This window comes from Aureobasidium melanogenum (assembly GCF_000721775.1).
Source record: "Aureobasidium melanogenum CBS 110374 unplaced genomic scaffold scaffold_1, whole genome shotgun sequence".
Classification (NCBI taxonomy): Eukaryota; Fungi; Ascomycota; class Dothideomycetes; order Dothideales; family Saccotheciaceae; genus Aureobasidium; species Aureobasidium melanogenum.
Window position 1 is genome coordinate 794,560 of NW_024470053.1, and position 22,265 is coordinate 816,824.

At 51.6% G+C, this 22,265-nt stretch overlaps 6 protein-coding genes across 6 annotated transcripts; 3 read left to right on the forward strand and 3 right to left on the reverse strand.

The window, feature by feature from the left end:
* Positions 1-2,149: 2,149 nt before the first annotated feature.
* M437DRAFT_38516 (FRG1-like family protein) lies at positions 2,150-3,010 on the reverse strand (the record flags this gene model as incomplete). Its single annotated transcript, XM_041019850.1, has 2 exons — positions 2,150-2,573; positions 2,637-3,010. 2 exons carry the CDS (start codon positions 3,008-3,010, stop codon positions 2,150-2,152), a joined length of 798 nt encoding a protein of 265 aa, XP_040884295.1.
* Positions 3,011-3,188: 178 nt separating this feature from the next.
* On the forward strand, positions 3,189-4,363 carry M437DRAFT_71100 (Clavaminate synthase-like protein; the record flags this gene model as incomplete). The annotated part of the gene is made up of 3 exons (XM_041025621.1): positions 3,189-3,264; positions 3,314-3,466; positions 3,519-4,363. 3 exons carry the CDS (start codon positions 3,189-3,191, stop codon positions 4,361-4,363), a joined length of 1,074 nt encoding a protein of 357 aa, XP_040884296.1.
* Positions 4,364-5,922: 1,559 nt separating this feature from the next.
* On the reverse strand, positions 5,923-7,667 carry M437DRAFT_61697 (uncharacterized protein; the record flags this gene model as incomplete). The annotated part of the gene is made up of 3 exons (XM_041023973.1): positions 5,923-6,237; positions 6,288-7,281; positions 7,339-7,667. 3 exons carry the CDS (start codon positions 7,665-7,667, stop codon positions 5,923-5,925), a joined length of 1,638 nt encoding a protein of 545 aa, XP_040884297.1.
* A 4,147-nt stretch (positions 7,668-11,814) lies between these two features.
* Positions 11,815-14,211, reverse strand: M437DRAFT_37997 (P-loop containing nucleoside triphosphate hydrolase protein; the record flags this gene model as incomplete). The annotated part of the gene is made up of 3 exons (XM_041019754.1): positions 11,815-12,433; positions 12,614-13,799; positions 13,860-14,211. 3 exons carry the CDS (start codon positions 14,209-14,211, stop codon positions 11,815-11,817), a joined length of 2,157 nt encoding a protein of 718 aa, XP_040884298.1.
* Positions 14,212-14,519: 308 nt separating this feature from the next.
* M437DRAFT_36926 (phosphatidylinositol glycan, class A) lies at positions 14,520-16,055 on the forward strand (the record flags this gene model as incomplete). The annotated part of the gene is made up of 1 exon (XM_041019535.1): positions 14,520-16,055. One exon carries the CDS (start codon positions 14,520-14,522, stop codon positions 16,053-16,055), a length of 1,536 nt encoding a protein of 511 aa, XP_040884299.1.
* Positions 16,056-17,357: 1,302 nt separating this feature from the next.
* On the forward strand, positions 17,358-22,109 carry M437DRAFT_37487 (uncharacterized protein; the record flags this gene model as incomplete). Its single annotated transcript, XM_041019640.1, has 8 exons — positions 17,358-20,405; positions 20,451-20,513; positions 20,594-20,607; positions 20,691-20,910; positions 20,963-21,320; positions 21,375-21,568; positions 21,626-21,973; positions 22,026-22,109. 8 exons carry the CDS (start codon positions 17,358-17,360, stop codon positions 22,107-22,109), a joined length of 4,329 nt encoding a protein of 1,442 aa, XP_040884300.1.
* Between the last annotated feature and the right edge of the window lie 156 nt (positions 22,110-22,265).

A 22,265-nucleotide genomic window follows, 5' to 3' on the forward strand; every position in this document is an offset into this window, starting at 1 on the left:
AAATCAAACGAATCAAGGCGTTCACAAGGCATTTCTGAGTTCTTTCCTAGGTTGGTGATCCAAATATCCTGGCCAGGTACTCAAGTTGAATCGCTGCCCAAGTGAGGTATCGAATAGGTATCGACACATTAATTCGGCGCCGAGATACGAGGGCTGGGCGAATGTTCAGGCCGACAACACCTAGTGCTTATTGACCCACAAACCAGGCCCTTCTTTGTGCCGAAAGCCCACATGGCTAGCTACTCATGCACCTGCGTGTACGTGGGTTTAGGGCCCTGACTCGAAGGCAAACATCTTTCGCAACGCTGATTGCCGCGCTGCAAGAAGGGTACCCTGGTTACCCAAAAGAAAAACGACTCGACATGCCGGACGAACTCCTGGGGACACGAGGTTGACAGCTTAGTACACATTACTGCAACTTTTCGCGGGGTTTTTCAAGGGTCTCTCATGGCTTGACTCAAATGGCATTGAAATCTTCCCATGTCGTTGCGCAGAATATTGAGGCAAAGCTTGGAGCAGTATCCACGACCATCAGCATGAATGGTGTGACAGCGAATATTGAACAACTCGATGAACAAGGAACTATCTGGCCTGTAGCTAGCTCATCCAGCAATCAATCTCCGCTCCTCCAATAAGTCTAGAACCAGTGTTACAACGAGCGTGGAACACTAGCGTCTGGGGGAATTTATGATGAGGATATGTTTAGATAGTCGACTTCCGTAAGAAGCTGTACTATAAAGATCCAGAGCGTTGTTCATCTTGTAGATTCAAGACGCCGCGCTATATTGAAGAAAGCGTAGGATCTAAAATAGCTCAGGGGCATGTGGCTTGCAACGGAGAGTCTGGCTTGGTGGACCGCGTTCTTATCAGGAAACCACAGTATTTCTTCATACACGATGAATCAACACTAGCGATGCTATTATGCGCATCCAAGATTGCCAGGTGAATTTTGCTCTGCTTAGGACCGTCACCTTCGCTTGTAGAGCCAAGACAGATTGAAGCTACAGATGGCAGTGAATGTAGCCTAGAAGATCTAGAACTAGGGTGGAAAACGCGATCCCTCAAACCAACATCTGACCTCCTCGTATACAAGATGAATAGGCACTATCCCGCAGACTCCCGGTTATATGCGGCATAAGCATACTTTGCAGCCATTGATGGCTGGTCCCTTGGTTTATCACAAGTGGATGTGAAGATGGACATTGATCCAATAGAAGCAATACTCCGGACAAAGGGAGGATCGGCAACGCGGCTCTTAGGGCCATTCGTAGCTCGTTCGTGCATGCATATGCAGCACGTATATAGATAGGGAGAAAGATGTCAAAACCGCCGGGGATCCGGGGTTGAGTACCGGAACTAGCATTGGTGTTGGTAGGCGATACGGGTGGCGAGTAGGATTGATGGATATCGCGATTGTTTGAAGAAAGAGGAATCTTAGTCCAGGGTGCAATAAAGCCAGATGCATGCCGGACACAAGATACGTTCCAGAGTTCCATGGCATATGCTTGATGCTCGCGAGTGGCGCCGACAGCTTGGTTCAGACATGAGGTCAAGCTATTGCTGTAGGAAGGGAAACGACAAACAAATCCTCAATCCATCGAAAACAGCACGAAGCCACAAAGAGCAGACAATTTGACAGCGCAGACCATGACCAAGACGGAAACAAGCAGCAAACTCATGGCGTGTCCTCTGCGCTTCAGATCGTACTGGAGAGCTATTGTTGTTGTGTTTGTGGTGATTGATGAAGGGATGATGACAAGTGCGGGGAAGTAAAGGTGGTGGTTAAAGAGCTACCTGATCGAGCCGCTTCACGTGCTTTTGTGAAACTTGTGTACTTATGGACATTCAAATTGATATTTCTTGTCATGGCTGGAGCACATGCCCCTAGGTGTGATTCACCGAGCAGTCGTCTTTCCATCTTGGTCGTCCTATTGAATGAATGCTTCTAGCTGCTCCCGAATCTGATACCATGTCACAATTCACGGCACAGATTGGCCACTCTCTCTGGTGATGACTGCGAAGCACATTCAAGATCGGTCAGCTAAAGGTAACTGCCTTTCAAAAGACTGCCAATACTTGGACCGGCATGCGACCACCACCGTTCAAGCCTTAGCGAGAACAGCAGCGTATGGATAAAAGTCAAGAGTGCTCAGGCAAACTTGTCGTGCTTTCCCTTGACCTTGACATCAAGCAAGGCTTCGTGATATGTGCCATCCTTCCAGGCCTTCTTCAGAAGCTTGACCTCTTGGTCGTCGAGTTTGCGGCCGACGGCTTGCTCGAGTTGAGCTCTGCTTATCTTCTCGTTGGCCTTTTCCTCCTTGGCAGCTTTATGGACAGGCTTGAAGCGTGCTTGCATGCGCAGTCTGATGGCACAGGCCGGGCTAGTGTGGTCGTCGGCATCGGCATCGGCTCTGATCTCGACGGCCTTGTCCTGAGTGGCAGAAAACAGCTTGTCGCGTGTTGTGCGGATGTTGAAGAGAAGAGAGTCAGAGGGCAGCAATGTGAATTGTTCCTCGGATGAAATGGCGTCGCGTGTAGCTGAGAGGATGCCGAACTTGTCGCTGTTAAGATACCTGTAATGGGCATGTCAGTGAAAAGTCGTACGGAGCGGGCTAGACAGGAGCAGCCCAACTTACTTGCCATGATGTCCCTTGAAGCTGAACGTGTCGGTGCCTGCGATACGGTTTGCTATAAAGACTTGCCTGACGTCGTGCGGCTCAGCGGTCGAGGGCGACTCTTCGACCATGTTCTCGAGAGCGCTGGCAAACACCTTGCCGTTGGCATCACATGCCAGACAGGTCGGTGGTTTGGTTGGCAAGACAAAGATGACAGGCCCGGCGACGTCGCTCACTGCATCTGCAGAGACCCACGACTCGTCGTCGTCTTGGTGCTGCTCTGCGCCAGCCTTCAGGTCTTTTGTGGCAGGGCCATCGCCGTCTGCATCTTCATCTCGAGTGCGCTTGCGCTTCTTGACCTTCTTGTCGCCCTTGAAACTGAGTGGTTTGACCATCTTCAGATTGTCGTTCGGAGGTGGGCGAAGGATGCCAGAGCTCGGCTGATATTGCGTCGCTCCCGGCCGAAGAAAAATCACCCACCACCTTGATATAATCTCTCGTGATTAAGCTCTCTACTACTTTCCCGTTCGACCCCTCACGAACACCTTAGTCTGTCTCTTCAACTATCCCAACATGGCTGTCAACTTGAGCGAATCTGGTGTGCACACCGCATCACCCGTCACCGTAAGCCTTCGCGATTTGCAGTCAGGTAAACAGTCAAGATGCTTTGCAAATACAACCGTCTCATTGCGCCACAGGCTCCGTACCCTTCGAGGCTCTCGAGGATGCTTTCGGCCCTGATTCGCTGGGCATCATTGTCGTTCGTGACTTGCCGTCTGACTTTATTACTATGAGGAAGACCCTGTTGTCGTATTCCTCGTATCTGGCCAACCTGCCTCAGACTGAGCTTGGTACGTCGCCCTTGTTCCTAATTGTTCGTGTCTAAGCACTCATGTTGTCAAGAAAAACTCGAGGACCCTCAGAGCAGTTATCTAGTAGGCTGGAGTTGCGGTAAGGAGACACTCAAGGACGGCAGGTTCGACACGCTCAAGGGTTCCTACTACGCCAACCCCGTCCAGAACTCGGAGCTGCATCAAAAGGCCATCGAGAAGTTCCCCAATCTTCCGGAATACACCGCAGCGAATATCTGGCCAAGTAGCCATGTTCTTCCTGGCTTCGAACAAGCCTTCCAGTCACTGTGTACCTTCATTGTTGACACTGCTGCACTCGTTGCTCAGGCCTGTGACCGCTATGCACTCAAGAATGTGCCTCAATACCAGGAAGGTTATCTCGAGCATGTTGTCAAGACCAGCATCTCTACGAAGGCCCGCTTGCTCCACTACTACGCACCAACTGCCGATCAAGGTGAAGGAGAGAGCTCTCCTGACGATTGGTGTGCGACACATCTGGACCACGGTTGTCTGACAGGCTTGACTTCAGCCATGTTCGTCGATGAAGCAGCTAACCCTCCTCGCATCGATTCTGCACAAGTCTCGCCATTGCCCGAGTTGTCCTCGGCTCCGGACCCGGCAGCTGGGCTCTACATCCATTCCCGCTCTGGCAAGGTGACTAAAGTCAACATCCCAAAGGACTGTCTTGCTTTCCAGACCGGTGAAGCTCTTGAGGTCATTACCAAGGGCAAATTCAGGGCGGTGCCTCATTTCGTCAAGGGTGCTGCTCCTGGCAAAGGTGGACAGGTCGCCAGAAACACACTGGCTGTTTTCACCCAGCCAAACCTTTGGGAGATGGTTGACGAGAAGCGCGATTTTGCTACATTTGCCAAGGAGATTGTTGAGCGCAATCACTGAAAGACATGAACATCCTGAAGACATTCGCTTCGACACCAGATTCATGCTGAATAAGGATTTAAGTCTTCCAGGGTCATCAAAAGAGATATTGACCCATGCTCGCTAGGAATGTCCAAAGATCCATCTTGTGACAAAACCCGGCAGTCAAGAGACTAGGATAGCAACGAGGTCGTGCAGAGGCGGCAGTGTATGTACGCGTGACATGACCGTTGACCACATAGTCCGGGATAGATAGTCTCCACCAGATCTACGGAATTCACATTTGCCAACTGCTAGGGCTCTACCAACTGCCTTCTTGAGTCAAAACCCAACACGGGACATGTATATGCATGTGAGTAATCAAGTTGTACTCAATGTAACCCCTGACCCCGTTCCCTGCGTGCAGATGAGGATGTTCATAGCCGCTTGTCAGACTCGCCGAGAAGGTCAGGCCCTAATGCAAGATGGTCGACACGCGTAAGCTGGAAACTTCACGACACGACTCGACCTCCGTCTGACCCGCGGATCGTCTTATCTTAGCTGGCTCAGATGGGAGATCAGGGTTCAATGTGCTGATCAGGTACGTGTCGGGTGGAGGTGGTCGTACTTCATCTTCCTCACAGGAGGAGGGAGTTCTGGTTGCAATCTGGTTTACACGGGCGCTTACACAAACGACGTAGCTAGTTCCATTGATGAAGCAATTGATTGAGGAGCAGCACTCACTAGTTGGTCTGAGACCCTCATCGTGGGTACACGGAATATGAATAATGCGGATCGCGGAGTACTCCACAGCAAAGCGGTGTGCATGCGCCCACAGAAACGAGTTTGGCTTGATGCGACGATCTTTAGTCCCCTCCAGAGTATCAACGTAGACTGTATGGGCTTACACCGTCTGCAAGCCTCTTGGGACGGTTTCGAAGCTCGAGTCGTCGTCACAGAACTTGCATCGGACCGATAGAGGTAAGCACCGTGCATTCTCAGGGTCCAGAATGTCAAACGAGATCTTTGAGCCTATCTACACTCGTGGCACGACGTGCACGACCCTCCTTACAACTCGTGATACGTTTGTGATACAGGGTACGGAAAAGCATCCAGATGCTGAGTACACCGTGAGACGGATTGAGAGCACAGTGAGCAGGAAGTGGACAGACACAGCTTGGGAGAAAAGTAAATACTATGACTGTTTGCAAGAACTTTTTGAAGCGGGTGTCGTGTCTATAGTAAGCGAAATCGACACATTCGTTGCTTGTCATCCTCGTAACCTTGAGCAACCTGCCGAGAAGAAACATACCCTCATCCATGTGTTTGACACTTTCATAACGCCAGACCATCCATCCCAAAACGTAGTACTGAAAGTGACAGCAAAGAAATTCCAAAAAAGAAACCCCTCGCAAAAAAACTCCAGCGAAACAGAGAAACAAAGAAAGAGCCGAACGAGAGCCTCTCTAACAAGGGGATCGATTCGTGCAGGGTATCACAAAGTGAAGCGGATGTGTCATGAGTCAGCAACTTCAAGACACCAAAGCGCCGCCAGAACGCCTTTTGAGGATTCGAATATCAAGAGAGCATCAACAAAAGGACTAGTAGCCCATACCGTCGTCCATGCCCATAGACAACCCAGCTCCGGCGACGTTGACGTTCATCGCCTGCATGCCGTTCGGCATCTGGGAAACCGCGACAGGGTTGAGTTTGAGATCTGGATTGCATGGTGGCGAGTGTTGGCGATGGTACTTCAGACCGTTCAGGTTCTTGTAGCGTTTGCCGCAGACCTCACAGCGGTAAGGCTTCTCCTTCTCCATACCGACGGTACCGGGGTAAGGGATGGACGTGGCAGGGTCCACAATTGAGAAAGTACCATCGGGGTTTTCCTTGAGCTGCTGATTTTGATGACCGTGCTAGAGGCAATTAACGAACGAGTTCGCAGGAACGCATGAAAGAGACTTACTTGTTTGTGATATTTGAGACCATTCTGGTTCTTGTATGCCTTCTCACAACCGATGACAGGACAACGGAAGGGTTTTGCCTCTTCGCCAGGGAAACCGAAACCTTGAATGAGCTGTTGCTCGCGAAGACGTTTCGCCAGCTCGCTATTGTTGGCGAATTGACTTGGGTTTTTGAATCCTCCCATGCCACCTTGTTTGCTGAGCAGACGCTTGGCTGGGTCGTCGATGCACCGCGACTCATCCTGTTGGCCGTTCATATCAGGGAAGCCGAAGCCAGACATGCTAGTATTGAAGTTGGATGGGTCAATCTCGCCCGGTGTGTGCACGGTCGACTCGGATGGGCTGACAGTCTGCGAGGTGTGTCCAAAAGTGGGCGTATTTACAGATGACACGGTAGGGTTGAAGCCACCGAGCTGCATGTTCTGACCAGGTTGTGGCGTCGTAGGTGTCGACACGTTGTTGACTTGTTGTGTATTTTGGAAAGCACTGGCCATGCCAATGTTAAGTGATGGCGCTCTAGCCTGCTGTCTGCCGAACTGTGGTTGCGGTTGGAACTGGTGGCTCTGGTACGGATCCTGCACTGCGGGCGCGGTGCTGGAGTCATCCATGTCCATGTCCATATCATCCATGTCGTGATCCTGCAGAGGATCCCGAGCTAGACCTTGAGAAAGACCCGAAGGGTGGTCAAATTGAGGAGCTTGTTGGTGGTTGTGGGGCTGGCTCTGTTGCTGCTGTTGCAGCATCTGAGCGGCAGTACCAGCGTTTGCGTTGCGAGCGTTGGCAAGCAAATGTTCTTTAGGAGTACGACCCATGGTTTGAGTGGGCACTTGAGCGTGGGCTTCTTCGTAATGCTGTAACAGCTCATGGAGCGAGTCGAGAGTGATTCCGCAGCAAATGTACTCCTTCATGAAGTTTGCCTCCATTTTAGGAAGATACGAAGAGGAGTGGAACGAGGGTGACTGGAAGTTGTACGGCGACGTGCCGGCCATTATTAAACTGCGGTCGAATGTCAGCGAGTTGATGAGATTACACGACGGCGCAAAGTGAACTTACTCATCGCGGATGAAGCTGCCAACAGAGAGACCTCCCCAGCTCATGCCGGCCATGAGGCTGCCGGCATGGTTAGTGCTGTCGCGGCGGCCACGGTCGCGCATTGAAATGGGGCGTGAGTGGAACGAGTTGCCCATATTGATGGAGCCGTGACGCAAGCTGTCGGGTCTGAACTCGCTGCCACGGCGCTCCGTGTTGGCCATGAAGGCTGGCGGTTGAAAGTCGCCGCTGCGTGCATTTGCAGCTTGCAGCTGGCTGGTCAAGTTGGAAGTCTGGTTGGGAGGCGACGCACGCGGCGTGGCGATATCTATGGGCGATGCCGACGAGGCCATGGCGTCCGCAGCGAGGAGAGAATGTTGATGTTGTGAATTTTTGGGATTTGGCGTGAAGAGGTCCGCGTCGCACCAAGGATCAAATTAATGGTGAGTCAGGTACTCGTCGGTGGTCGTCGAGTCCTTTTGAGAAAGATATCGTCGAGACGCTGTGGTTGTGGCGTAGCCAGTACGAGTAGGCAGGCAAGATAGGCAAGATGGAAGTCGGAATTTGAGGGAATGCGCAACAACGGCAGGCAATCCAAAAAAGGGCAGGGTGTAGGGTTCAATACTGGTAGGGACGACGAGGCGAGGATTATGTAACCTCGGCAAACTCTATCGCCGTGTCTCTCGGTTCTGATGTTCTTTGGGATGTTGGCTCGTTTGTAGCTCGAGAGTGCTCAAATAATGGCCTGGGCGGCGGCTCGCGGCACGACGAAACCAAAGGGGAACGGCTCGAACTGACAGAAGGACTAGTGGAACTGCCAACACTCTTGGGACGAGAAAGCAAGCTTCGGATATGTGCAGGGAAATTTGACCAAAAACGAAGGGTCGGGGCGAGAAGCAATGCTTCGGTTATATAACAGCAGCGAGTCTCGTCAGGCGGATCGACTCGAGATTACAGAGCAGCAAAACAAAACCAGGGCGCTCTCTGGACGGTTATATCCACCGAGCATGCCTACCTGCCTGCGAGAGCGTCACAGTGGCCAAGGCGCTTTGAAGAGAGGAAACTTGAGCGAGCTGCAGCAGTGGGAACTCAATCTTAGCGCCGCTACGACAACTCTCAGAAACCCGCAAACCTTATGATGCTGAGCTGAAAGACATGCGTGACGTCGAGTCAGTCTGAACCAGAGACCGCCATCCGATCTCTACCTACCCTGCCACTCTATCGGCCTTGAGTGCATCTGCATGCTCATTGCAGCCATGGTTGTTCTTTACATTATTCGCTTCTATCCTGGTTCCGTCGTCCTTGCTTTGCTTCCGAAACCATGAAGCCCCTGCCCATTCCCTCGCCAAACGCCATCTTACGGCCGCACGGTCTACCTGTCACTTGTCTCGTACGACCGTCCATGTTCCCTTCCCCCGTCGTTTGCATCCACGGTACATCGCATCCGAAGAGCGCCTTCGCTATGCTTGCGCTGCTAATTAGATCTTGGGCAAACGGCTGCTATGCCCTATTTCGCAGTTGCCAACCATTGTCCATGAATCATTCTTACCAACCATAGATCACCTTAGTTAATCCCGCTCTCGTTCTTTTTGTTGGACCGCCAACTTTCTGCCATGTGCCGCAGAAACGCCTGCCAATCGTATCCCGCCGGCCTTACCAAGCACTTGTCTTTGCGCCTCTGCCGCAGCAACGTCCTTCTAGAAAAGAGGCGCGCCTTGTCTTGGCGCTGTGGCCCCAGCCATGTGATTGGTCGCAAAACGACCGACACCTTGGGCCTCTCCACGACATGGTTTTGATTTGCGAATCTCGGGTCGCCATGTGCTCGAGAGACAACCAGAGTGTCGGTAGGCATCCCAAACGAACTCGCTGACAACCGTGCAATTCCTCACTATGGTTTGCTCCTTATGATTTACAGATCAACAAGAGCGCAGAACAGATGAGTCTGTTTCGTATTTCCATTTGTCAAGAAGTAGTGGAAAGTCTGGACAAAGAGAGAGAGAGGACCCTGAACCGTCTATGGGTCCCAGGAAATTTGACTGCTGTTGATATGGACGTGCGCACCAGCCGAGTCCTCGTATGTTCAGTGACTCGGGATGTGTCATTGAGACCTTGTGTCTGCCATGTCTCTCTCCCTCTGAACCCCGGAGCTGTTGGGTCCGGCATCTGCAGCGCGTGTGTGTGATTGGAGGTTCTTGCTTCCATTGTCAGGGTCTTTTTGCAACGTGTATTTCGCAAATTATCGTGTGTTTGTCGTCCACACTCATTGGACCCTGACAGTTAACGACGAAACTCAAATTGTCGATCTTGACCAGTGAATACAGAAGGTCGTCCCTTCAGGCATACGAGTATCCTTTCAGACTTGAGGTTGGAATTGCAGGTCAGACCTTATGCAAAGCTTGTGCATATATCTGCAGCTAAGTATCGGTGCATGTTCGAGATACTCCAAGTCTCTTCGACGATCTCGCAGCGATGAGCCATTAGGTAACTCGCAACCGCTTAGCCTGTGTCAAAAGTGTAGAATATCATTATCCTTTAATGAAGCGGTGCCAAGCTATATCATGCTTTCCACAGCTTCCCAAACCAGTAGCATCATCGGCTTTTGCTCGGACTGTACTTCACTACGCCTTTCGTTCCAACCATTTGGTAGGTACAATATGATCTTATGTTGTTTCTGTCTGTGCATAGATGCGACCTTGCCAAAAACGATAAATGCATACTCTACGTTGCACCTCACAACATCTGAACTGATGTCAGATTCTCAGGCAGGGGCACGGATTGAAGGACAGTTGAAGAGTGCAGCCTGTGCAATCATCCACGTGATCCCAGATGAACGGCATTGCGTATCCACGCGTGTACGGTGAATCATGATCTACAGGACAGCTACAGGATACGCTGTGCGGCATACATGCGTTGCAATACACGCACGTTTGTATTGTCCCGGGTGCGCGAGCTGGCCAGCCAATCTATGAAACATCACTCATTTCAGAGTATCGCTGAAGATACAAGACATGGTCACGCAAAAACTTCAGGTAGCTAGCTAGAGTAGACAAGGCAAAGATGACCATAAAACAACAAATACAACCTTGCCTCAATGTATCGCGGTTTTGTCTATGCACCCTATGCATATGTCTTGCAGACGTGGTGATTTTGAGCGGCTCGGAACGACTTCTCATGGAATCACATGTTACTGTAGTCTCATGTATTCAGTACCTCTTTCGGAACCCGTCCGTTCCGCCATACTGCCTTCAACCGAAAGACTTCAGAGCGAGTGGAACGAGTATCCGAAATCTCTCTCCTACGATTATACTCCGTCTTTGTGCCAGCTTGCAGGCAATCATCGCCGTCTGACCTCGGGCTAAAGGGTTGAGAAACAAGAAGGAGGATGAGCAGAATAGACACGGTCGATCACCTCGCTTATCAAACCTCCTGGGGTCGCAACTGTTGCGTCAATGTTTAGCGACGAAGATGGGCGTCTTTGGCCTATCAAGGAGGAATCGTGGGGGGCTTGAATGTCGGACGCTACTTGCGACACAGTAAGGTTCGTCAAGTATCTCATCGCTGACTCGGTCCCCAGGAAGTGATGTTGGTGTGATGTTAGAAGCTCTGGGTACCTGTCGAAGGATGAAGTCAAAGCCCACGAAGGTGTAGCAACACGACTTCGTCGCCACTAATGAATCACATGCCGGATATACACAGCACAGCACATCACAGATATGCACTGAAGAGTTCGCGTTTGGCACTTTGGCAAGATAACACAACCGCTCTTTGAGATCTCGTCTCCGCACGCAAGTCAATCGCAGCCTGACAAGTCATTTCAGGATTCTCGAGTCCAATTCCTCAGAGGTGGGGGTGCTCATCTACGTCCTTTAATACACGTCACTCAGGAACTTTAATCTTGAAACAGGCAACGAAGCAGCGCTGTCTATCTAGCAGGCTACTCGAAGGTTTGTGGGCGAGTGGTGTTTCTCTCTTCGTCATCAACGGCGCTTTGCTTTTGTTTTTGTTTTTTTTTTTTGTTATCGTCAACATGTATCATGCTGCTTTGCCTTTGCCTTTGCCATTGCTTTCACAACATGTTCTCCTCATACCATGTAGCTTAGATTTGATGAGCCTTCCTTGGCACGATCTCAATGACCATGCCAGCCCGAGTCATCTAGTCATCAGAGTCATCATCGCATCCTCTGGATGAAGTACCGACCAGGATCCGTAGCACATGTCTTGTGATTGGTTCGCAGTGAACTACCAAGAAGCCGTCAGTAGCCGCCTTCCTTATGACTGCCACAACTTCTCGGGCTCTCTTGTGCTTCTTGATTTGATCGTAAATCGTAGTGGTGCCCATATGAGATCGCGATGTAATGCCTTGATCAAGACCTTGACGATTTGCCTAGTAATTGTGAACCAAATCTCCACAGGTTCGAGTAAGACTTGAGTCTCCCATGCGAGAAGGATGTGGACACACTTTACTAAGTGATAGAGGTATTCAACAGCTTGCAAACAGGACTAGCCATTCATTTCCACATCGTCGCCCATCCTGCTTTTGCCCTTACTAGGCTTCGTATTCTTGCTGGTTACGATTGCCTTCATACCTTCAAGAGCATCAACGTATCTATTACGCATCTCTCCACCTTCTTTCTGCTCGGTAGCAAGCTTCATATTTATTCTTTCAACCTTTGTGCTTCTGTTTATGCCCGTGGCTCTGGCAATCTCATTCCAGAACCAACGACCTTCGTTCTCGGCGAACAGTGTCCAAGCCTCGCCGCTTCGACCCGCTCTCGCCGTACGGCCTACGCGATGTACATAGGATGCCAGACTGCGCGGAATAGTGTAGTTTATGACGTGGGTGAGCAACGGTAAATCTAGACCACGAGAGGCACGATCAGTCGAGATTATGATACGAGGAGATGAGGTGTTGAAGTTGAAGTTCGTGGATGATTTGGTGAGGAGTAAAGTTGTGGCCTTGTATGATGGTTCGATGTGCGTGAGAAGATGGTGCAGACGAGCTGCTGCCTCAGTGCTGGGTGTGAAAATCAGAACCATACTGTTTTCGGTTGTCTTCGTGGCCGGTCCGTTCGCTACTTTGGGTGGGTTTGAAGATGTTGACATCCTGCTATCGCTATCGCTGTCGCTATCGCTGTCGCTGTCGCTACCGCTGCTGCTGCTGCTGCTGCTGCTGCTGCTGCTGTCATCAGAGCTGTCACCAGTATCATCCTCGGAAGAGTCGCTCGATGAATCGCTGTCATCATCATCATCAGAAGAAGAGGAAGAAGAAGACGAATCAATGTCTGATGAATCTGTCGACGAGCTGTCCTCTTCGCCCTTTTTCGGCCTTGATGTCGATCCAGGGAAAATCTTGGACCGGAGAAGTTCGAGGAGGAAAAGCGGCTTGTCAGAACCATCACCAACAGGAACCGCGAATTCTGAAAGTGTCGTAGGCAGTTCAAAGTCTTGTGCACCAATTGCTACGGTCGCCTCATTGTCGAGCGTAGCCTCAGCTTCTGTCTTGACCACAATCATGGTCGGCCGTCGCAATTTGAGAGCACTCAACTTGGATATATCTCGGGTCATGGTGGCACTCAATATGACCTTTCTCACGTATCTATCGCGACGTGGCATAAGATGGCGCAAAGCAGCGGTCTCGGGACTTGGTGTAGATAGAGGTTTTGGGGTATCCAAGGCGGCGGTAACCTTTGCTACCCACTCTTGGAAACTTTGGTCCAGTAGACGATCGGCTTCGTCAACGACCAGCCACTCGACATGATCTAGTGTGAACCCAGCCGTGGCAGTTAGATGCTCGACTAAGCGACCAGGAGTGCAAATCAGAAGGTCGGCAGCTGAGTTGTAAGTTGGGACGTAGCCATTTGGCAGACGAACGACGTCGTCGAGCATGGTAGCCTCAATATCAGTCAGATCCAAGTCCAGCTCAAAGCACTGGCGTTTCCTGGCCTTTTCCATGAGCGCACGATGGCGCTCGGGGTCATATGTTCGACCCTTTTTGATCAACGATTCTTGTTCGGCGGCAACAGATTGGTTGCCGACGGCCAAAGCGATCTGTATGGCCGAGCCCTGGGCGCAAGTGGACACTACGGCAGATGCCTGGGCAACGAGTTCTCTGGTCGGTACTACAATCACAGCGCGCAGTTTCGTATCGAGTCTTGTACGCAGGTTCTCGACGATGGGAAGAACATATGCCAACGTCTTGCCACTACCAGTCGGGGCGCTGACACAGACATCGTTCGGGGGAAGATGGGTGAGATAGGGGTGCGGGAGGAGGAGAGGAAGCAGAGCAGCTTGAACGGCAAAAGCAGTCGTGTAGCCTCTTACCTCGAGGTGGGCCAGAGTCTTCTTTGACAAGGAAAGGTCACTGAAAGGACGTGTGGTGGACTGAGAGACGACGATGGGCTGGGCGAGCCATTGCGGCAGCGAAGAGAAAGAGGGCACAAAGTCAGGAGTCGGGGCACGCTCAGGTTGTGGCAGCGGGATCAAGTCTAGACATGACAGTCAGAATTTCAAGGCACAGACAAGAGCATGAGATCAATGGTATATACCATGCAGCTCGGGCTGGTCGGCCAAGTCGACATTGTCGTTGGGCGCAGCGGCCCTAGCAGCCTCGGATCGTTGGGCAGCCTTTTGAAATTTTGAATAGACGGCACTGTGTTTGCTTGGAATGGCGGAGGCCTCGTCGTCATTGTTGACATGGGCGGTGGTAGTGGTGGTGGGCGGATTGTCTATGTCTGGACGCTTTCTCTTTTTTCTGCCATTGTCGTCGGACCGTGATGGGCCCTTGGGCACCTTGACTGGCTTTTGTTGTGGAGGGACAGAAACATCCAGATCGGCCGTGGTATCGGCTGCGACCAGCGCAGCAGGCTTGGGCGGTACGTAACGAGCGTATGGGGCCATGTGGATTGTTCTTGCGAGACTTTGATCTATCGGCGACAAACGAGAAGGCCATCAAAACGAGCTCACCGCCCGGCTAGCTCAGCCCGTGCGAGTCGGCATGCCGATCGAGACCTCCGGACCGAAGCGCCTCGCGCCTGCTGCTACTGCTGCGGTTGCTCCACAACGTAGGTGCAGTCCCTACCTTGCTCATACAGCACGTTCAGGGCTGCTGGTCGTCACTGCCTCGACTGCGCACTGGCTCGCTCTCCTTGGTCGCTGCTCGCTCAGTCGTGGCTACCAGCGCATCCACCGACAATGCGACCGCCATCATGCCTTACAATATCGCCATGGTCAGCGACTTCTTCTTTCCACAGCCTGGAGGAGTCGAAAGTCACATCTACCAGTTGTCGCAGAAGCTCATTGACCGTGGTCACAAGGTCATCATCATCACCCACCAGTACGAGGGCCGCACTGGCATCCGTTACTTGACCAATGGTCTCAAGGTCTACCACGTGCCCTTCTTCGTCGTCTACCGTGAGACCACCTTTCCTACTGTCTTCTCCTTCTTCCCCATCTTCCGCAACATTGTCATTCGTGAGAAGATTCACATCGTCCATGGCCATGCCAGCCTGAGCAGCTTGTGCCACGAGGCCATCCTGCATGCTCGCACCATGGGTTTGCGCACTGTTTTCACTGATCACAGTCTGTTTGGCTTCGCCGATGCTGCCAGCATTTTGACCAACAAGCTGCTCAAGTTTACTCTCAGCGATGTCGACCATGTCATCTGCGTCAGTCACACGTGCAAGGAAAACACCGTCCTCCGCGCCTCACTTGATCCACTCATGGTATCCGTCATCCCAAACGCTGTTGTCGCTTCCAACTTCCGTCCTCTGCATCCCCAGGATGCCACCCAACCCTCGATGCGCTCCGCTCTACCACCTCCGCCTCCTCAGTCCTCCCAGCCGCTTGGCCCCAATGACACCATTACCATTGTCGTCATCTCGCGTCTTTTCTACAATAAAGGAACTGATCTCTTGATCGCTTCCATCCCCCGTATCCTCGCTTCTCATCCAAACGTACGCTTCATCATCGCCGGCTCTGGTCCAAAAGCAATCGATCTAGAGCAAATGCTCGACCGTCATATCCTTCACGATCGAGTCACCCTTCTAGGTCCTGTGCGTCATGAAGAAGTTCGCGATGTCATGGTTCGAGGTCACATATATTTGCATCCCAGCTTGACCGAGGCATTTGGAACCGTCCTTGTAGAGGCCGCAAGCTGCAATTTACTCATTGTATGCACGAGAGTCGGTGGAATTCCCGAGGTCCTCCCCGGCCACATGACTGTGTTTGCCAAACCTGAAGAAGATGACCTTGTCCGTGCAACCAGCGAAGCTGTGGGTCTGCTGATGGGACAAGATCAGAAGCGTACGGTCGTTCGTAGGGATCGCTTCCATGAACAGGTCCGCATGATGTACAGCTGGGCCGACATTGCCCGCCGCACTGAGCGTGTCTACGACCTGATTACTGGAAACGAGGAACAGTTCTCTCATGAGTTTTATTCTGACCAACAAGATGCTAAATGGCGCAACTATGGCAAGCATGTTTCTCCTGCTTCCCAATCTTTTGCCTTGATTGATCGTCTCAAAAGATATTACGGTTGTGGTATATGGGCTGGCAAGCTATTTGTGCTCTGCGTCGTCGTCGATTACTTACTGTTTGTGTTTCTGGAGCTGTGTTTCCCTCGCAGCAATATCGACATCTGTAGAGATTGGCCGAAGAAAGAGGCACTGGATGCCAACGAAGGCAACGCCGAAAAGAACATGACAAAGAGGACCCGAACTGTACGAAATGTATCTACTATCTAGTCATATGTAACCCGATCAGTTTACGAGTTCACTCTTCAGGCTGTTCGACTGGATCATGAGGATCTCGTCAGCCTTGAAGAATGTATGTATCGCCATGATTGATACTCGCGGTGGCTTTGAAGCCGCATTGGAAAAGCATTTGGAATCCGCTGGCGTGTCTGGAATCACAGCACTTCGATATCGAATTGACTTCGATGACGAGTCAGTGTCAAAAGACTGTATCGAGACACTCGCAAATATCAATTCTTGCCTAAGGGCTTCGATATGGCGCATTGTGAAGGCCAACTACGAGACAAGCAGGCGTCTTGTAGAAGTGCTCACCAAACCGGTATGAGCCCTCCCTGTCCAGGGCAACGGCCTGTCAAGCGCCGGAAGTCTGGTATGTGGGCAGTGAAGCAGAGCCAGCTGCATACTGTAGCGGCTAGGGCAACCAATCACTTTGTACACAAACGACATCCAAGCATCGCTTTCTTCCTTTCGCAAAATTGTTTCATGAAAGCGAGGCTGTGGGATAAAGACATATCGTCTCTGCGGCGAGTCTGTTCAATAAAGGACCAGCGACTGTTAGCGCAGATTGTGCTGCAAGATGGACCATGTAGTGAGTGGGTTCGAAACGTTCCAGTAACGTACACGGGAATTGTCCTCGTTCACTTTTTCAAGTTTGTGTTCGGCACTGGAGCGGAGGTAAATGCACTGCAGTTCAGTACCTACTTGACACAAAAATATGGCAGTAGAGGATTGCGTGATTCTAGAGGTGCAACGTGACAAGTTAGGAAGCCAGAGTACTTGATAATCAAGACAGGTGGGGAGTAGCAGCAGACAAAGCCGAGGATCGTCAGTAATAGTCCATCGACAGATGGCGCTGTGATTAGCCCATCAGGTGCAATCATCCAGTATCAATCAGCAAGCCTCGACATCGACGCCGTCCTTGCGACTTTGATTTTGCAGTGTGGCCACTAGTTTAGATGGACGAGTTGCTGGCCTCTGATGACTTCTGATAGTCGCAAGCCCGGACGCCCTCCCGCCCAAACACGACGTAGGATATCGCCATCCAGTGCCGCATCTACTCTCATCGCTTCGCCCACGTTTGCGACCACACACTCGCCATCGCCATCGCTCTCGCTGTCGCTATCGCCCTCAGCATCTGTCTATCCATCTGCCCCTTCTACAGAGCCTGCCGCAGACCTGTCGCTCCCGAGACCCACGTCATCGCCGTCCCAGCCAAGATTGAAACCTCTCAAGCGCAATGAAGACGGCCATGCCGTGTCTCTTGTAACCACGACCGCTGAGGTATCGCGACGAATGCCAAACCCGCCGACCGCCACCCCGACCGCCTCTGACCTGGACACACAGCACCACAAAGCGACAGAGGACAAGAAGCGCTCTCACCCTGATCCACACCACTTCCGCCCTCCACCGCCTCCACCACGCCCACCCACTTCGGCCGCCAACACAACCCCTTCACCGACCGACAAACCATCCTCTATATCGCTGCAACCTCCATCGCGTCCGCCCGTCTTCCAATCCGTGTCCAGCGACGCCATTGACGCGCCCCCACTACGCAAGAAGCCCCGTCTCCTCCCACGCCACGAGCGCTTCACTTTTACCGGGCCTTCTATCAATCGCCTACAGCCTCCATCGCCGCTATTCTTCTCAAACTCTCCGCGGCCGCGTCCGCACTTGCCACCGCGCTTCACCTCGTTCGAGGCAGGAGCCACGATGCTGAGCAAGGCCAACAATGAGGAGAGCCATGTCAAGACTGTGACCCTGGCACGCGGCACCATCTCCAACTCGTTGCGCCGCTCCATCGACCGTTCGAGCACCGCCCGCAGTGCTTCCCCCGATTTGCGTGGTGAATTGTCGCTTAACTCCATCGGCATCCTCGAGCTCCTGGACCACGATGACCGCCCTGCCATCATAGTCGACCTGGCCGATGGCACAAACACCACAGAGCCATCACTACGACCTATCTTTACAAATAGGGCTTTGCGCTCATCTCCTGATCTCCTCAGCGCCCTGACAGGCGTTGGGCGAGATCAAGATGAAGCCGCCTTTGCACAATTCAAGGCGTGGGTTCTTGGCTCGCAAGCTAGCGGCGAGCCACTCAGTGTACCTCTACCGACCCATGTCTATGCTGGCACCAGCTGGTCGTGTTCGACCCTGCGCAAGAGACTGCGTATCATCAGCGGCGCATCGGCTGCCTTGACCTCTAATGGTGCTTTGGCTACGTCTGCAAGCCGCCACTCATCCAACTCAACCTCGACATCAGCTATGTCTATCCCACAATCGTCTTCCTCCTTGCCCATCTCAAGTTCTGCTCTGCCTGCAACTGTGGAAGAGCCAGATGACTATTTTGGTAGTGCAGCACCTGCTCCAACCTCGGCTCCCGCCCCAGCAGAGATTTCTCCATCCATCATTCCTTCGACCGAAGCAGCCGACGTCAAGGCTCAATCGACTTGGTCGGGATCTCTTTCTCTCGACTCTCACAAGATCTCGCCGCTGAGTGTCCGTGACACGACGCTACTTGACACTCATCCTTCTTTTCTTAACGAGCAAGTACTCTGCGCCCAAACTGCGGGCAATGTTGACTGGTTCGATAGTTCGTCGGCTGGCTTTTGTCAGGAAGGCCCTTCTTTCGACTGGACGCGCTTACCCGTAAGCGATTCGATGCCTCCGCACATCAAGTTCGCACGAAGCATTGAATGGGAGAAGACTCCGCTAGGCTCTATCGAAGGGTGGTCATCAGACTTGCGCCAGATGTGTAACCTCATTATGGCTAGTCCTCATCCGGCTGCTATGTACTGGGGCCAGGAATTGGTCGCTATCTACAATGAGGCTTATGTTATGTTGGCTGGTCAGAAGCACCCGGCTCTAATGGGACAGCGTTATGCGGATGGGTGGTCCGAGATATGGCCTGAAGTCAAGGATGTCTTTGCCAATGCGCTCAATACTGGTGAAGCGACCATGAAGGACGACGACCGGCTATTCATTATGCGTGGCGACTATCTTGAAGAAACGTACTTCTCTTGGTCCATAATTCCCATGGTTGGAGGCGACGGTAGTGTTATGGGTCTATACAATCCTGCTTTCGAAAAGACGAGGCGAAAGCTTGCTGAGAGACGCATGATAACGCTCCGCGAGATTGGTGAACGCACCGCTCCAGCAAGAGATGTCAAGGGATTCTGGAGCGAGGTCCTCGCCGCCCTGGATTTGAATGAACACGACACACCTTTTGTCATGCTGTACTCTGTCCAGGACGAAACTGACAGTGATGCGTCTTCCATGCATTCTAGCAGCGCCATGGCCAACAGGCAATGCATTCTTGAAGGCACTCTGGGTGTGCCTGAGGACCATCCTGTAGCGGTCTCGTGCTTCGACCTCAAGGGGGGCATGGAAGGCCTGGGCCCAGTCTTTCGTGAAGTGATGAAGACCGACAAGCCTGTTCTCCTCGAGGTTGGTACAGCTGATCTTCCTGCTAATCTTCTGGAAGGGCTCGGTGGGCGAGGTTTTGATGACTCTTGCCGCAATGTTGTGATTTGTCCCATACATCCGACAACTGGAGAAGCTGTGCTCGGATTTCTTGTCATGGGCGTCAATCCTCGAAGACCATACGATGAAGACTACAGTCTATTCATTCAGCTGCTCAATAGGCAGCTTGCAACTTCCTTGGCTTCTGTTGTTCTCTTTGAAGAGGAGATTCGACGTGGCCAAAAGGCAGCAAAGCTTGCCGCGATCGATAGGATGGAACTCTCGGAACAGTTGGCGGCTCGCACTCAAGAGGCTATTGAGAGTGAAACAAAATTCACGAGAATGGCGGAATTTGCGCCTGTCGGCATGTTTATAGCTGATTCCGAAGGCACCATTACCTATTGCAACGACACATGGTTCGAGATTTCTCGAGTTTCCAGAGACGAAAACACTCCAGATCATCACTGGATGGATGCTGTCAATGATGAGGACCGCGAACTTATCAACAAACTATGGCACGATCTCATCGTCGAGAAGAAGCCACAAACCGGCACATTTCGATTCAAGTCAAAATGGCATGGTTCCGAAGGGTTGGAGGGAGATCGATGGGTGCTTTTCTCAGCCTACCCAGAAAAATACGAAGATGGAAACCTCAAAAGCGTGTTCGGCAGTCTAACAGACATCAGCAAGCAGAAATGGGCCGAAGGATTCCAGAAACGCAAGATGGAAGAGGCTGTGGAGCTTAAGAGACAACAAGAGAACTTCATCGATATAACTTCGCATGAGATGCGTAACCCTCTCTCAGCCATATTGCAGTGTGCCGACGAGATAACTACGACCATGAGCCGACTCAGAGATGGCCTCGCTGGTCAAGCTTCGCTGGTCTCACCCATCGACAAGTTCCTCAGCAAGAGTCAGAATACCGAGACAATCGATGGCATCCTTTCGAGCACAGTAGACTCGGCTCAGACCATCGCTCTTTGCGCACAAGTAAGTTATTCCCCTCCTGACAAAGGCTGTCACATCCTATCTTCGAACCTTCACTGGGACTTATGCTTACTTGATATCAGCATCAAAAACGAATGTAAGTCCTCTTCTTCGGGGCTGGTCATCACATGCCTCTCTGCAAGAATTTGTCTCGGTAGTCATGCTTACTTAAATTCACAGCGTCGATGATATCTTGACCTTGAGCAAGCTTGATTCGCAATTGCTGCTGGTCACTCCAGTGGACGCACAGCCTCTTACAGTAGCGCAACGTGCATTGAAGATGCACGAAGGCGAACTCCAAACTGCCGACATTCAACTGAAATTCGTCGTCGATGAATCGTACAAGAAGCTCGGTATCGACTGGGTGAAGTTCGATCCTTCCCGCGTTTTACAAGTATTGGTAACTATAGCGTCGGCATTGCGGTGCACTTGGGCTAAGAACGAATTGCCAGATCAACCTCACCACCAACGCAATCAAATTCACGACGACTGAAAAGAAGCGGACCATTACCGTCACGCTAGCAGCCGCGACGAAACGTTTCTCGGAACTAGAGAATCGCGTGGTCAATTATTTCCCCACACGCAACAAACATGCGGATCTTACCAAAGAAAAAGACTGGGGTGATGGCGAAGACGTATACATTCACTTTGCCGTTCAGGACACAGGCCGTGGACTCAATGAGCAAGAGAAGAAGATGCTCTTCCTGCGTTTCTCGCAAGCCTCCCCTAGAACCCACGTACAATACGGAGGTTCTGGGCTAGGTCTGTTCATCAGCAGAGAGCTCACAGAATTGCAAGGGGGTGAGATTGGTATGTTTCAACTCTCTCCTGCTCAGCTTCCACGCATTACTAACGGTCTTCAAGGCGTAGCGTCCGAATTTGGGGTTGGCTCTACCTTCGCTTTCTGGGTTAAGGCAAAGCGAAGCAGTGCTCCCCCCGAAGCTGAAGGATTGAATCGGCCTGCCGTCCGCACTGCTAGTGACGCGACTGGTAAGAAGGTGCCTACTGTCGTCAATGCCAAGGCCGAGAGTTCAGTGGCAAGACCTATCAAAGTTCTCGTAAGTTGGTTCTGTTCCGTTTTGCCAGATTCTTCTCGCTCACAATCTGGAACCTAGATCGTTGAAGACAATATCGTGAACGCAAGAGTCCTTTCCAAACAACTGAAAAACCTGGGCTGTGTTGTACATGTCGCAAATCATGGTGGCGAGGCCCTGGATGTCCTTCGCAAGTCAAACTATTGGAACCACCAGGCAGATACCGAAAACGTCACCCCCGAATCGGAACGAATTGAATTGAGCGTCGTCCTTATGGATCAGGAGATGCCTATTATGGACGGACTGACTTGTACGAGGAAGATTCGAGAATTCGAAAAAGAAGGAAAGTTTGTCCGCCATGTACCAGTCATCGCAGTGACAGCCAATGCTCGGAATGAACAGATTGAAACGGCAATGAGTGCTGGAATGGTAAGACCGACATGCGATCGTTCGATGTTCGGTGTGCTGATCATTCTTCTAGGACGACGTCATGCCAAAACCTTTCCGCATACCAGAGCTTATCCCCAAAATCGAAGAGCTCATGTCTAAGTATCCGGAAGACTGAACACAAAAATGGAAGCGATTTATTAGCATGTCCTGCACCAGACAGGATTGAATTTTCTTGAGATACCCGGTTCTTTGGTTTTCAAGCATGGTCGTTTAGATAGCTGAAAGGAAATTCATTGTTGCAATTGTATTAAAGAATTGGAATAGCATTTGA